Raw genomic sequence first — 14,536 nt, 5'->3', positions numbered from 1 at the left:
CGGTCCCGTTCTGGTCCTGTTCTGGTTCTGTTCTGGTCCCGTTCTGGTCCTGTTCTGGTCCTGTAACGGTCCCGTTCTGGTCCTGTTCTGGTTCTGTTCTGGTCCTGTTCTGGTCCTGTAACGGTCCCGTTCTGGTCCTGTTCTGGTCCCGTTCTGGTCCTGTTCTGGTTCTGTTCTGGTCCCGTTCTGGTCCATTTCTGGTCCTGTACCGGTCCCGTTCTGGTCCATTTCTGGTCCTGTAACGGTCCCGTTCTGGTCCTGTTCTGGTTCTGTTCTGGTCCCGTTCTGGTCCATTTCTGGTCCTGTTCTGGTTCTGTTCTGGTCCCGTTCTGGTCCTGTAACGGTCCCGTTCTGGTCCTGTTCTGGTCCTGTTCTGGTTCTGTTCTGGTCCATTTCTGGTCCTGTACCGGTCCCGTTCTGGTCCATTTCTGGTCCTGTAACGGTCCCGTTCTGGTCCTGTTCTGGTTCTGTTCTGGTCCCGTTCTGGTCCATTTCTGGTCCTGTTCTGGTTCTGTTCTGGTCCCGTTCTGGTCCTGTAACGGTCCCGTTCTGGTCCTGTTCTGGTCCTGTTCTGGTCCATTTCTGGTCCTGTTCTGGTTCTGTTCTGGTCCCGTTCTGGTCCTGTAACGGTCCCGTTCTGGTCCTGTTCTGGTCCTGTTCTGGTCCATTTCTGGTCCTGTTCTGGTTCTGTTCTGGTCCCGTTCTGGTCCTGTAACGGTCCTGTTCTGGTCCATTTCTGGTCCTGTACCGGTCCCGTTCTGGTCCTGTTCTGGTCCTGTAACGGTCCCGTTCTGGTCCTGTTCTGGTCCATTTCTGGTCCTGTTCTGGTTCTGTTCTGGTCCCGTTCTGGTCCATTTCTGGTCCTGTTCTGGTTCTGTTCTGGTCCCGTTCTGGTCCTGTAACGGTCCCGTTCTGGTCCTGTTCTGGTCCTGTTCTGGTTCTGTTCTGGTCCTGTTCTGGTCCATTTCTGGTCCTGTAACGGTCCCGTTCTGGTCCTGTTCTGGTCCATTTCTGGTCCTGTTCTGGTTCTGTTCTGGTCCCGTTCTGGTCCATTTCTGGTCCTGTTCTGGTTCTGTTCTGGTCCCGTTCTGGTCCTGTAACGGTCCCGTTCTGGTCCTGTTCTGGTCCATTTCTGGTCCATTTCTGGTTCTGTTCTGGTCCCGTTCTGGTCCTGTAACGGTCCCGTTCTGGTCCTGTTCTGGTCCATTTCTGGTCCATTTCTGGTTCTGTTCTGGTCCCGTTCTGGTCCTGTAACGGTCCCGTTCTGGTCCTGTTCTGGTCCATTTCTGGTCCTGTAACGGTCCTGTTGCTGTTCTGTTCTGGTCCCGTTCTGGTCCTGTAACGGTCCTGTTCTGGTTCTGTTCTGGTCCCGTTCTGGTCCTGTAACGGTCCTGTTCTGGTCCATTTCTGCTCCTGTAACGGTCCTGTTCTGGTTCTGTTCCGGTCCCGTTCTGGTCCTGTAACGGTCCTGTTCTGGTTCTGTTCTGGTCCATTTCTGGTCCTGTAACAGTCCTGTTCTGGTTCTGTTCTGGTCCATTTCTGCTCCTGTAACGGTCCTGTTCTGGTTCTGTTCTGGTCCCGTTCTGGTCCTGTAACGGTCCTGTTCTGGTCCCGTTCTGGTCCCATTCTGGTCCCGTACCGGTCCATTTCTGGTCCTGTAACGGTCCTGTTCTGGTCCTGTAACGGTCCTGTTCTGGTCCCGTTCTGGTCCCATTCTGGTCCCGTACCGGTCCATTTCTGGTCCTGTAACGGTCCTGTTCTGGTCCTGTAACGGTCCTGTTCTGGTCCTGTTCTGGTCTTGTAACGGTCCTGTTCTGGTTCTGTTCTGGTCCTGTCCCTGTCCCAGTCTGATCCCGTTCCGGTCCACGACCCACATGTAGAACCTCATCAGTCAGTATCGGGCAGCACACATCACAGGTCAGAAAAAAGCCAAGCCTGAATCTAATTTAGTTTACCTTTAATATCACGGGGATAAATTAGTTTGTAGAAATGATTCGTGGAAACGTTTAAATGTGCGTAAACAATAATCTGAACAGGGATGAGAGAACGGTAACAAAGTTAATAAAAGTTCTGAGATTAAGCAAAGTTTCCTCCATTCTCATAAACAAACTGTATTACATCTGCGTGTTTTATCGCTACACAGAGAAAATAGTGTCCGCGACGGATAGAAATCTGCAGTATATTATTTACAATCGTACAAATAATAATAAAGCAAATTGATAAGTAAAAAAAAATTATTAAAAAATTAATCTGTTTAAATAAAATACAATTAGATTCATATATGATTATTCACATTAATTAAATTAATATCTAAATCTAATATGTAAGAGTAATGTAATAAATCTAATGACACATAAAGTTAAACAGCTGGAAAGAAACCAGTAAAATAAAGTAAACCAGTAAAACAAACCTTATCGTGACATTGATTTTCTTTTTCATTGCTCGCAGACAGGAAAACAAATGGTTCGGATCAGATTTCTATATTGATATTAAAATAAATATAATTTGATTATCTGACTGGCAGATATCGAAGTATCGACTGGGAGTATCGACAGGCCCGTCCATAATGGATCATGTGACATCTGGGTCCTTCTCAGGTTACAGACATCTACCTGAGAACAGAACAGCTTCCGCTTCACGACATCAGCTCCAGACAAAACCAAACATGTTCCAAGTTTCCCAAACCGCCTCGCGACCACCTTTACCTGCTTTCTCACCTAAACCCGGGAAAGAACCCGGATGTGAGCGGACGTTTCGCCTGGACACACACAGTCAGCAGCGCGTGCTCCACGTCGTCGGCACCTCTCTGAAGACCAACCTGGACAGGTAAGCAGGAGCCAGAGGCTGCAGGAGTCCGAGGCTTGGCGCTTCCATCACACCTGGAAATGCGCAAATATCGCGATAAAAAACGCAAATAAAAACACCTGCCGATAAAAAGTCTCAGATGTGATAAAAACGTGTTTTTTTCTCACGAGATGCTTTTTCACACATAGAGACATGTGGCAACAGAGTAGAAACACTCTCCGTTTCATGTCCAGCTTTCTGACGTCACACGGTCACGTGACCCGGAGGCGACGAGGTGACTGCTGCTGCACGAGAAACATAACTTTGAAAACATATGCCCAGATTTTCTCCATGCTCCAGTAAACCCTCTGGGGATACTGGGACAGGGATACTGGGACAGTAATACTGGGACAGGGATACTGGGACGGTAATACTGGGACAGGGATACTGGGACAGGGATACTGGGACAGGGATACTGGAGGCAGGGATACTGGAGGCAGGGATACTGGAGGCAGGGATACTGGGACAGGGATACTGGAGGCAGGGATACTGGAGGCAGGGATACTGGGACAGTCATACTGGGACAGGGATACTGGAGGCAGGGATACTGGGACAGTAATACTGGGACAGGGATACTGGGACAGTAATACTGGGACAGGGATACTGGGACGGTAATACTGGAAGCAGAGATACTGGGGCTGGGATACTGGGAATGGGATACTGGGACTGGGATATTGGGACAGGGATACTGGAGGCAGGGATACTGGGCCAGGGATACTGGGCCAGGGATACTGGAAGCAGAGATACTGGGACTGGGATACTGGAGGCAGGGATACTGGGACAGGGATACTGGAAGCAGAGATACTGGGACTGGGATACTGGAGGCAGGGATACTGGGGCTGGGATACTGGGACTGGGATACTGGAAGCAGAGATACTGGGGCTGGGATACTGGAGGCAGGGATACTGGGACAGGGATACTGGAAGCAGAGATACTGGGAATGGGATACTGGAAGCAGAGATACTGGGGCTGGGATACTGGGACGGTAATACTGGGCCAGGGATACTGGGACAGGGATACTGGGACGGTAATACTGGAAGCAGAGATACTGGGCCAGGGATACTGGGCCAGGGATACTGGGACAGGGATACTGGGCCAGGGATACTGGGACAGGGATACTGGAGGCAGGGATACTGGGCCAGGGATACTGGGACAGGGATACTGGGACGGTAATACTGGAAGCAGAGATACTGGGCCAGGGATACTGGGCCAGGGATACTGGGACAGGGATACTGGGCCAGGGATACTGGGACAGGGATACTGGGACAGGGATACTGGAGGCAGGGATACTGGGACAGGGATACTGGGACAGTGATACTGGGACAGTGATACTGGGACAGGGATACTGGAGGCAGGGATACTGGGACAGGGATACTGGAGGCAGGGATACTGGGACAGGGATACTGGAAGCAGAGATACTGGCTCAGGCATCAGGACCTGCTTTGCAGACAGACTCAGCATAAAATCAGAGCATTTGTTGGAGATAATGTGTGATTCGCTTGTAGCCAGAGATTTGCTCGTGTTGCATGTCTGGCAGCTGAATGTGGACGTATTGCAACATGTCCGGACTCTGCTGGTACACCAAACAGAACCCGGGCAGGAATGCAGCTGGCGGAGGATGAGTCGAGGAGGAGCGTCTGCAGAGTCAGTCAGCAGCCGAAGTCTGAACATGTTCTGGAGCTGGAACATGCTGACTGGAATGAAGCTGTGGAATCCGGATCTAGACTCTTGGAATGCTGAGTTAGTGATACTAAACCAGTCTGGAACTGGGAGGGGGGGGGGCAGCAGGTTAAAGGGGTTGGTATTGAAGTATATCTGGATGTTGATGCAAATGGAAGCCTTTCCTCCGCTCAGGTTCTCCTTCATCACTAAATAACTTGTAGCTGCTGCTTGTCAGGCCTTCAGACGACGTTATGGGCAACGTGAAATAATATGTAAATAATATTTATTCCTTCAGGTCTGCCGCGTATTGTCTTGTCCACCATTCGTCTTCTTTTTGTAAAGTCTTACCAGTACTGGAATATGGAAATGTTTAACTAAAAGCTTTGTTGGTGTCATGAAACCGCTGTTACCATGGCGATTTTCCAAAAACAAGAAAATCAGTAAACAAATTCATAAATGAACAAATTAAGTAGCTAAAAATACAACTTAAAAATGCCAGAAGTGGTGCGTTGGGACAGCAGGCATCTCGTTACGTACTGACTGGCCAGCATTACGTGGTTTACACAACAACTACAACCGTCCAGATGTAGTCAGGTACACCTGTCCACAGAAAAACTCAGAAAGCCACCCTGACACGATAAATCTGCCTTTTTGGAAGCAAATTGTAAAGAAACGAGACAATCTGAGCTCTGTGAATAAATACTGTCTGTCTGGCTCTCAGGAGCGCCCCTCCCAGCTCCAAGTTCTTCTCAGTGAAATGCACTCCCAGTGTTCAGTACAGCATCACCCCCCCACCTCAAGAAACCTCCCACCTGTCTCCCATCCGTCTGAACGGAAACTCGGTCCTGGTCATCAGCATGAGCCGAGCCAGTCCACAGGAAAATGATAGCAAGGTAAGTCCGATTCCAGCGTTCGCCCTGCAGCTGTGAGAAGAAATGCCGCGAAAGCCTCTCCACCTTCAGTGTTCCTACTTTTAGCGTGAGTTGAATGATTTTGGTCTGTTTGTTACAAGCTGTCTGTTTGGTACTACGGAGAAAACAAAAAGTGTCTGGGGATCGCAGTCCTGCACCTGACGGCTGTTGGTAAGTTCATCTTTATGGAATCCCATATAAGTGGTAACTTGTAGATATTACTGCAGTTTCAGTGAGGCCTTAATGTCAGACATTACAACATGTAACATGACTTTTATCAGTCAGGAATATTTCAGGCCGTTAATTCAGTGTGATTTCAGTAGAGAAACATAAATAATGAAATTCAATCTGGAATGTGACGATGCAACACGTCTGTCTCCCAGAGATCTCTCTGGATGTGGACGCGGACAGAGACGGCCTCGTGGAGAAAAACAACCCCAATAAGGTGATTCAGAATGTTTTATCTCACATCTAATGGAGGAAAAAAGTTCAGGTTTACATTGAATAAAACTGAACCTGAAGAAAGTCTGAATGTTCATTCGTTCGTTTTCTGAAACGCTTAACCCAATTAAGGGTCTCAGGGATGCTGGAGCCTATCCCAGCAGTCTTTAAGCCAGAGGGTCCATCGCAGGATGAATACTGAAAGAGAAAAAACATCCTTAGTGGTTTTTTCAAAGCTTGGAACCAGATTTCTGCACAAACTCCAGCGGGCAGCGGCAGATTTATATATATATTATATATTTATATTTTATATATTTATATATGTTATAGGCAGCATGTACCATCCATCCATCCATCAGTCCATCCATCAGTCCATCTATCATCCATCCATCCATCAGTCCATCCATCAGTCCATCTATCATCCATCCATCCATCAGTCCATCTATCATCCATCAGTCCATCTATCATCCATCCATCCATCCATCCATCCATCCATCCATCCATCAGTCCATCTATCATCCATCCATCCATCCATCATCCATCCATCCATCTGTCCATCAATCCATCCATCCATCCATCATCCATCCATCCATCTGTCCATCAATCCATCATCCATCCATCCATCCATCCATCCATCCATCAATCCATCCATCCATCCATCCATCTGTCCATCAATCCATCCATCCATCCATCATCCATCCATCCATCTGTCCATCAATCCATCATCCATCCATCCATCCATCCATCCATCCATCAATCCATCCATCCATCCATCCATCCGTCCATCAATCCATCCATCCATCCATCAGTCCATCTGTCCATCCATCCATCCATCCATCATCCATCCATCCATCTGTCCATCAATCCATCATCCATCCATCCATCCATCCATCCATCCATCAATCCATCCATCCATCCGTCCATCAATCCATCCATCCATCCATCCATCCATCCATCCATCCATCCATCCACATTCTTATCTGTGAATGAGGCAACAGATTTGGCCACACAGGAACCCAATAGTCTGCCACAGTGACTTTGGCAGCCTGTATTCCCACAGAATCCTAGTCTCCATCCATTCTTGTCTAGAAAATAGATGGACTGAATGGTGAAACCTTTGTGAACCCATCAGCAACTCTGCAACGGTCCACTGTCCATGGCCTGAATGAAACCCACACTACTCCTCCTCAGCCTGAGGTTGATGGTCCACCCTACAGGGTTTATCTGTCACTCCACAGGGTTTTTCCTGAATCTCCGTGTGAAATTGACAAACCATGGCATCAGAAAAGACCCTGATATCCAGAACCTGCAGTAGCTCCTGCAAGCTAACTACCTCCTGTAAAAATGAATCCAGAAATAAAACTGTGGAAGCAGTTTCACAAAACACTCCTACGATGGGTGAATGGATGGATTTTACTTGAAACATGTGGTTTTACATTTTCAGCAACCCCTGAATCCTGTAATTCAGCCTTTTGCTGTGTTGACAATCTGTTAGGGATCTTGGAAGTGGGGTTCCAGTGGACATGGAGCCATCCTTCTGGTTAACTGTGACTCAGAGAGGACCTATCGGAAGAAACCAGACAGTCAGGATGACTACATCTCCAAAGTGTCTGGTAAACCAACACGAGCTGTTAATACTCACCAGTAACACCTTTTCATTCTCGGTATCATTCATATAACCAATCAGCTTCTTCTGTGCTTAAAAAGAAAGTCAGCCTGATGAAGCCAAGTCTTCTGCTGTCTGGGTAATGAGGGCGGGTTCGAAAGGAGTATCATATTGCTTTCTGCAGAACAAACCAGCTAAGCTGGAATATGAGAATAAAAGCTGAGTTGTTTTATGTGAACGACAGGCTAAAGTATGAGAACTGTTATCATACTGATACTTGCATGTAGTCAGGAGTAAAAAGCTTAAATTCTCAAACAAGTGCACAGTGCATCATGAGTTGCATCTAAGTTTCACATTTGTCTGTGACTTTCTGTGATTCTGCAGATCTTCAGGACATGTCACTCATGGTGCTTCGGACCAGAGGCCCTGCCCGACTCCCAGGCGGCTACAAACTCACCATGCACATCTCTCAGGGAGACGCAGAAAGCCTTCGAGTCTTCAGATCTAAATCTCCTGGAGGACTGCAGAGTACCCAGCGTGAGTTAGAATGACTGCGTTGGAGCCACAGAGCAGATGCTGTAATGTGCCTGTAGTTCAGCCAGTGTGATCAGGCTTCAACGACGTCCTTGGTGTACTTCAAACCCTTTGCACTCACGTATTTTTTTCCCAATGAAGCAGCTGTTTGTTGTAAAATTCTTCATTTAGCAGGGCAACACTACAGCAGCTTTGTGAAGGACTATCCGCTGGTGCTGAGCAGTGAGCTTCTGTCCCAGGAAGTGCCTTACCTCGGAGGCATAGCGGAGATGAACTTTTATGTGGAAGGTCTCAGATTTCCTGACAAAGACTTTGATGGACTCGTCAGCATCAGCCTCAGTCTGCTGGAACCCATCTCTGCTGTAAGACCTGCAGCATGACACTCGCGATTTAATGCATCCTTCCATCCACGTAGAACTAGTTTTGCTTTTGATTAAATAGTTTAAAACGAAAACATTGTTTGAAAGAAATCTCAAATCAGGGTCCATTTGTAGGTGTAGAATGATTTGAAAGTCATATCACAACTCTTGTCTGGTTGTTAAAAGCAGCTACTTCGTCCCAGGAAGGTTTTTGCTGTGAATCAGAATGAATTGTTCGTTCATCCATCCACACCTTCTGCTGCTTATCCGAGGCAGAGTAGCAGGGCAGCAGCTGGACAGAAAGCCATGTCTTTCTCTCCCTTACCACTTCTTCCAGCACTTCCAGGGGAAGATGTCCCAGAACACTTCACCAGGAAGATATCCTTAGGATTTCCCAACCAGATGCTTTCCCTGAAGATGGAGGACCAGTAGCTCTACTCTGAGCTGGGTGACTGGGTTTCTCAACCTATCTCTAAGGTCTCTGCAGAACCCAGACAACCTGTGAAACAATCCTACCACTCATTGTGAACAAGACCCCAAAATGCAAGATACTGATCCTCCCAGCAATGTCATACTTGGCTGCAAACCTCTCCAGAAAGAGCTGAAGATCACGGCCTGATCAATCTGCAGTCCAGTTGGTCTACTGGTTTCTGTTAGGTTCCTCCAGAGTCCCACAGGCCAAAAAGGCGCCGTAGGATTCTTCCTTCAGCTTGATGAAATTCCATACGGCTGGTTACCACCGTGACAGGCTCTGACTACCAAACAACCACAGCTTTGGTTGGTCATCTGGACAATGAATGCTTGAAACATGGCCAGTTCAGACTGTGCCTGAATCTCCTTCTGACAGGGTCTCTGGCAGACCTACCCACCAGTTCACAGTACCTTTGGTTACTCATGACTGGTGTCCTACCGCACCATCTGAGCCCCACTAGTTAGTGATCAGTAACCAGCTCTGCCCTCTCTTTACCCAGGAGGACTGGAGCCCAGGGACCAGTGTCCAGAGGGACAGTAAAATCTAATGTGTTGATATTAAAGGAGATCTTTCTGATCTGGTCTTTGCCTCACCGAGACGGAATACCCTACCAGAGCCAATCGCATCAAGCTCACTAGGCCACACAGTCCCTCCACCATGACAAGGTGGTAGCTCAAGAAGACGGAAGAATCAAGATTATTGGCGAGTATGGGGAGTCGAACGGTCTGTTTTTAATGTGAGCAGCACAACCTGAGTAAAGGAAGAAAAAAATCTGCTGCATGCCAACGATCAAGGATCCATGTATTGTAAGATTTATTCAGACTAACACCATGAACACCTGGGTGCGTCTTAGTAACACCCCATGCATCAAGACTGAATATTTTCTTTCAAAGGGCAACATAATTAAACTTGATTTGACATTTGGCCACAGTGCATGAAAAACAGGAGAAACAGGAGAAACTAGGAGTACTCATCATCCTTTCTCATCGTCTAACAGGGTCTTCCTGAGACGCCCATTTTCACCGACAAAGTTGTCTTCAGAGTGGCTCCATGGATCATGACCCCCAACACCCTGCAGCCCCTGGAGGTGTTTGTCTGCAGGTTAGACTGGACTGATGAATATGATTTTGAAACGTCAACAGTAACAGATTCTTTTTAACGTTGACTCGTACTTCTAACAAGGCTGTGCGTGAACTTGCCTGTACTGGTACTTTTTTTGCAGGTTCTTTAGAAGCTTGAATGTTTAATGTGAAGGATGTCTCAAACTATAATTCAATTTTGGTTCATACCAGAACAAAAGATGAATTTCTGTTTTTGAACCTCTTGTCTGCCTCGTGGTTTCAGTACATCTGATAACTATCCGTTCCTGAAAGGAATGAAGAACGTTGTGGTGAAGAGTGGCTGCAAAGTGAAGATATGCCAAGAGTACGCGAACAGAGGAGACCGCTGGATGCAGGTGTGCCGAACTCATCAAGACGTCTGGGTTTCTGTCTTCTTTCTGTAACGTAGATTCAGAGCAGTTTTTCACTTGCACTGCTTTTCGAAACATAATATGAAAACATTTTAAATCAGCTAAATTCTTCTGAAATTCAGATTGTAGAACAAAGACGAGTCGTAGGAGGCTTAAATCAAACTGCAGCTACAGATACTCATCAGATCTGGAAAACCAGTGACTTTTATTACAATCGAAGCAAGAAAAGCAGAAAACAGCAGAAAAACACCTGAAACACGAGGACGGCAGTAACGTAACTCTTCTGGTTTTCAGGATGAACTGGAATTTGGATACATTGATTCGCCCCATCACTGGTTTCCTGTTGTTTTGGATTCCCCAAGAGATGGAGACCTTCTTGACTTTCCATTTGAGGAGCTGCTGGTGAGAGTAAAACATGAAAAGTTTACACATACTGAGTGCTTTTTGTAAATCTTCAAGCTCTCATGTTGTTTGATTTTGATCCTAAAAACAAAAAAAAAGAAACTACAGAAAATTTGTCCCCGACTTTTTCCCATAAATGCTGTTTACATTTTCACTTTCCAGTGGAAGATTTTATTTCAGAAATATGTTTACAGCCAGAAATGAAAGGGAAGCAGTCGTCTCTGAGATGGCGAAAAGCTCCTCGGCGACAGAGTCTCAGGGCTGGACGAGATCCACAGGATGGGCCTCAAATGGGAGAAGTTTGCCCAACAGGTTTACATGCCCAGCTTTACATGTGCTTTGTGGACTTGGAGAAGGGTGCAATGCCTTTCTTGGCTTGGAGGTTTTGGGCTGCTACCGTAGGAAGGTTTTCTGGGAACGACCCACCATGGGGGCGGTCCTGGGAAGTCCAGGACCCACTGGAGGGACTATGTCTCTTGGATGGGAATGTATTGAGGTTCTCCTGGAGGAGTTTTTACTCAGTTTCTTATTTTTTTTCATTTGTTTTAGATGTGATCAAAATGCTACATGAATGCAGCAAGCCGAGCGTATTTCTGACAGTTGCTTGTCTTGTAAAGATCCTGAAACCAGTTTGTGTCCCCAGGGTCCTGACTTTGGCTATGTGACGAGGGTCACAGAGAGGAAAGATGTGAGCAGCCTCGACTCATTTGGTAATCTGGAGGTCAGCCCTCCTGTCACTGTAAATGGAAAAAATTTCCCTCTGGGCAGAATCATCATTGGGGTTGCCTTCCCTACGTGAGTGACAGGCCACAGATCATCTTCTGGACGCAGAGCAGTAAGAAGAGCAGGTGCAGAAGTTGTGAAAATAAATTCTTTTTTTCTGTTCATAAGGGCAACCAAAGGACGAAACATGACCAAAGTAGTTCAAGACTTCCTGTGGGCTCAGAAGGTTCAGGAGCCCATTGCCTTATTTTCTGACTGGCTCCTTGTCGGCCACGTAGACGAGTTCATGACTTTTGTTCCTGCAAAAGACAGAAAGGTAAATACTCAAGAAAACTGCAGAAATATGTAGTGATAGAGCTTACAGTGTCATCTGGGCCTCCATGTACAATCAGCTCTGATGGGCCTGAGATGTGTGAATGTGTGGATCTCAGCTGAAGGGACACCGTGTAACTTCTGACCCAAACATCAGCCTAATGTGAGTAATCATAGAATATATAGCGCTTCAGAGAGGACTGCCCTCTTTATAAACTAGACTGTAACTTTTCAGGAGTGGATTTGTCTCTTGTGGAATCATGTGAACTGGAGTGCTTTGCTCCACGCGCCCCCACCCTCTTTAGACACAGAGGTCTCTGCTTTGTGCTACCTTTTCCTCCTCTTTCAGCCTAAGTTTGTCATGGCTGAAAGAAGTGAGAAGGTGAAACGTGTCTGAGGAGGCCAGAAAGAGGAAGCGGGAAAGGGATCGCTCCACCTCAGTGAAGAATTGTCTGGTTGGAGTCCGACTGCTAAGTTAGCTCTTTGCATGTTGTGCAGGTGAAGCAAAATGTAATAAACTTTTTCTCACCTTTCAGCTGCGTTTATTCAAAACAATGGCAGTAATTGTCTGATGAGCTGCAGAATGTTGCGGTACACGTGCTGTTTGGTGAAAGCTAAATGCGGCAAGTTGAAGCTAATCGACGACAAACCAAAGCTAACATGACCCATAAACATTTGGACTAAGTCGGACTGGTTTGCATGTAGTAAATGAATTTCCTATAATTCATGTAGATATAAAAGAAGTAAAAGAACGCTTAGCAACTGTTCAGGTTTAGTTTTATGGCTCAATAGGAAGCAGCATTGCTATTATGTCCCATAGGTTACTGCTTCATTTGATACTCAGAACTATAATTGATAGTAATGTTTTTGGGCAGTTTTTTTTTTTTTTTTTACTTTGCATGAATGTTTTTATAGTGAAGGTCACGCATGGACATGGTTTGATTTTCTGACAGTCGTATGGTCCATTGCAGGTTTAGGCCCCCTAGTGGCCAAAAGTCACACGATATTCCTTGAATGGAAAGAGATGCACAAAATGCTATTCCCAATACCTCTCATTGAAAAACTGTTTGCAAACTACATCAGTGAAATGCACCTCCAGCATAAGATTCAGCCGATCAGATCACTGTAGATCGTTTCCTTTAACTTCTCACTTGTCTTTTTAAAAGTAGCTTCCTGGTTAGAGCTGCCCTGCATGCAGCCGCTGTGGGATTGTATAATCTCTCTGGATATGGCAGCACCAGTGTTATCTTTGCCTCTGCTCCTGGTCACAGGGGTTCCGCCTGCTGCTGGCCAGCCCAGATGCAGGCTACAAACTGTTCAGAGGCTTACAAAGGGACGGACATGGACAAGCCAAACTCTTTGATGGTACGGTAAACGGACTGATACCAATATTCTAAATGATATGAAATAACACATCTAACTGTGTTCATACTGTGTTCATACTGTGCAATGTTTCCAAAAGGTCTGAAAGGTGAGGAACCAGTGACAGTGGAGGAGATACTAAATGATAAAGGTCTCCAGGCTGAAAATAACTATGTACAGGTGGGTAGTAACCTCTATGGGAAGGTTGTCCACGAGAAGTTCCAACTTGGCTGCAGAAATGTTTTCCACCTCACGCTCACCAGCGTTTTGTTAAAGCACATCTGCTGATGTCCGACACAACCAGGCATCCCGCCAGCTTTTCCCTGCATCTAAAATAAAACCAGCATCATGTAGAAATACAGGATTTTGTCACAATTAATCATTTAAATGATGATTGAACCCCTAACCCCTTTACAACCTCAGATCAATCCTACTTGTCACACATTATGAAAAATCCTGATCTTCACTGCTGATCCTGACATTTGCTGTTAATTTTGCTTTCTGGTGGGGGCTTAATGTTGTTTGATATCTACATTTATATTTACAATGTCGTATATTGTGTTTTAAGTTAACAAGTTGTAAGAGTTAACTTACACACATGGTGTCTTTTTGTCGCCCCGTCAGAGCTGCATCGACTGGAACAGGGATGTACTAAAGAGAGAGCTTGGACTGGATGATGAGGATATCATTGACTTGCCAATCCTCTTCAAGTTGGTAGCGGAAAAGGAAGACTACAGAGCAGTGGCTTACTACCCCGACATGGTACGTTCAGCTTTTCTTTTCCATTTAAGGAGGCATTAAAGCTCCCCAAGTTAAATAAAACATAAAAGAAAATGTGTCACTTCTGTTTGTCCAGGTGAACATGATTGTCTTGGGGAAAAACCTCGGTATCCCAAAGCCATTCGGCCCCAAGGTGAATGGACGGTGTGCCCTGGAGGCTGAGATGTGCTCCCTGATGGAGGGTCTGGGCCTCTGCTGCACGTTCATCGATGACTTCGCCTCTTACCACAAACTGCTGGGAGAGGTGCACTGTGGCTCAAACGTCCGCAGGAAACCATTTGACTTCAAGTGGTGGAATGTGGAGTTTTAAACCAAAACTAAGGGGTTATTGTGATTGTTGAGGCAAAAGATAGTCTGAGGGCCGCTGCGGGGTAAACTCAGGGCTCTCTGCTTGACGTTCCAATAATGCTCCAAAGCACTTCTGTATCAGCAGCGATACCTTTATTGTTTCCATCCACAGTTCCAAATCAGATCCAACAAATGAATAAACGGGATACTAACTAAAACAGACTTCCTACAAAATGTGTTATCAACTAAAAGTTTGACAAACACCGAGCTCACCCCACTTACTCATTCATTCATCTCAACACCAGTGAGTTGGTACCTTTCTAACTTTGTGACACGCACACAACACACCCACATTGACCCATCCACCGC

The 14,536-nt window shown here is 46.2% G+C and overlaps 1 protein-coding gene across 1 annotated transcript; it reads left to right on the top strand.

Moving 5' to 3' along the window:
- Positions 1–2,665: 2,665 nt before the first annotated feature.
- On the top strand, positions 2,666–14,189 carry LOC306763037 (protein-arginine deiminase type-2-like; the record flags this gene model as incomplete). The annotated part of the gene is made up of 16 exons (XM_079249705.1): positions 2,666–2,826; positions 5,228–5,399; positions 5,519–5,588; positions 5,801–5,862; positions 7,354–7,471; positions 7,849–8,001; positions 8,173–8,360; positions 9,827–9,930; positions 10,174–10,285; positions 10,595–10,702; positions 11,346–11,497; positions 11,594–11,741; positions 13,009–13,102; positions 13,200–13,279; positions 13,724–13,861; positions 13,956–14,189. The coding sequence occupies 16 exons, from the start codon at positions 2,666–2,668 to the stop codon at positions 14,187–14,189; spliced, it is 2,094 nt and encodes a 697-aa protein (XP_079105831.1).
- Positions 14,190–14,536: the final 347 nt, after the last annotated feature.

This window comes from Telmatherina bonti, assembly GCF_933228915.1.
Source record: "Telmatherina bonti genome assembly, chromosome: 12".
Lineage (NCBI taxonomy): Eukaryota > Metazoa > Chordata > Actinopteri > Atheriniformes > Telmatherinidae > Telmatherina > Telmatherina bonti.
The sequence above is the reverse complement of the archived record's forward strand: the minus strand, read 5'-3'. Positions and strand labels throughout refer to the sequence as shown.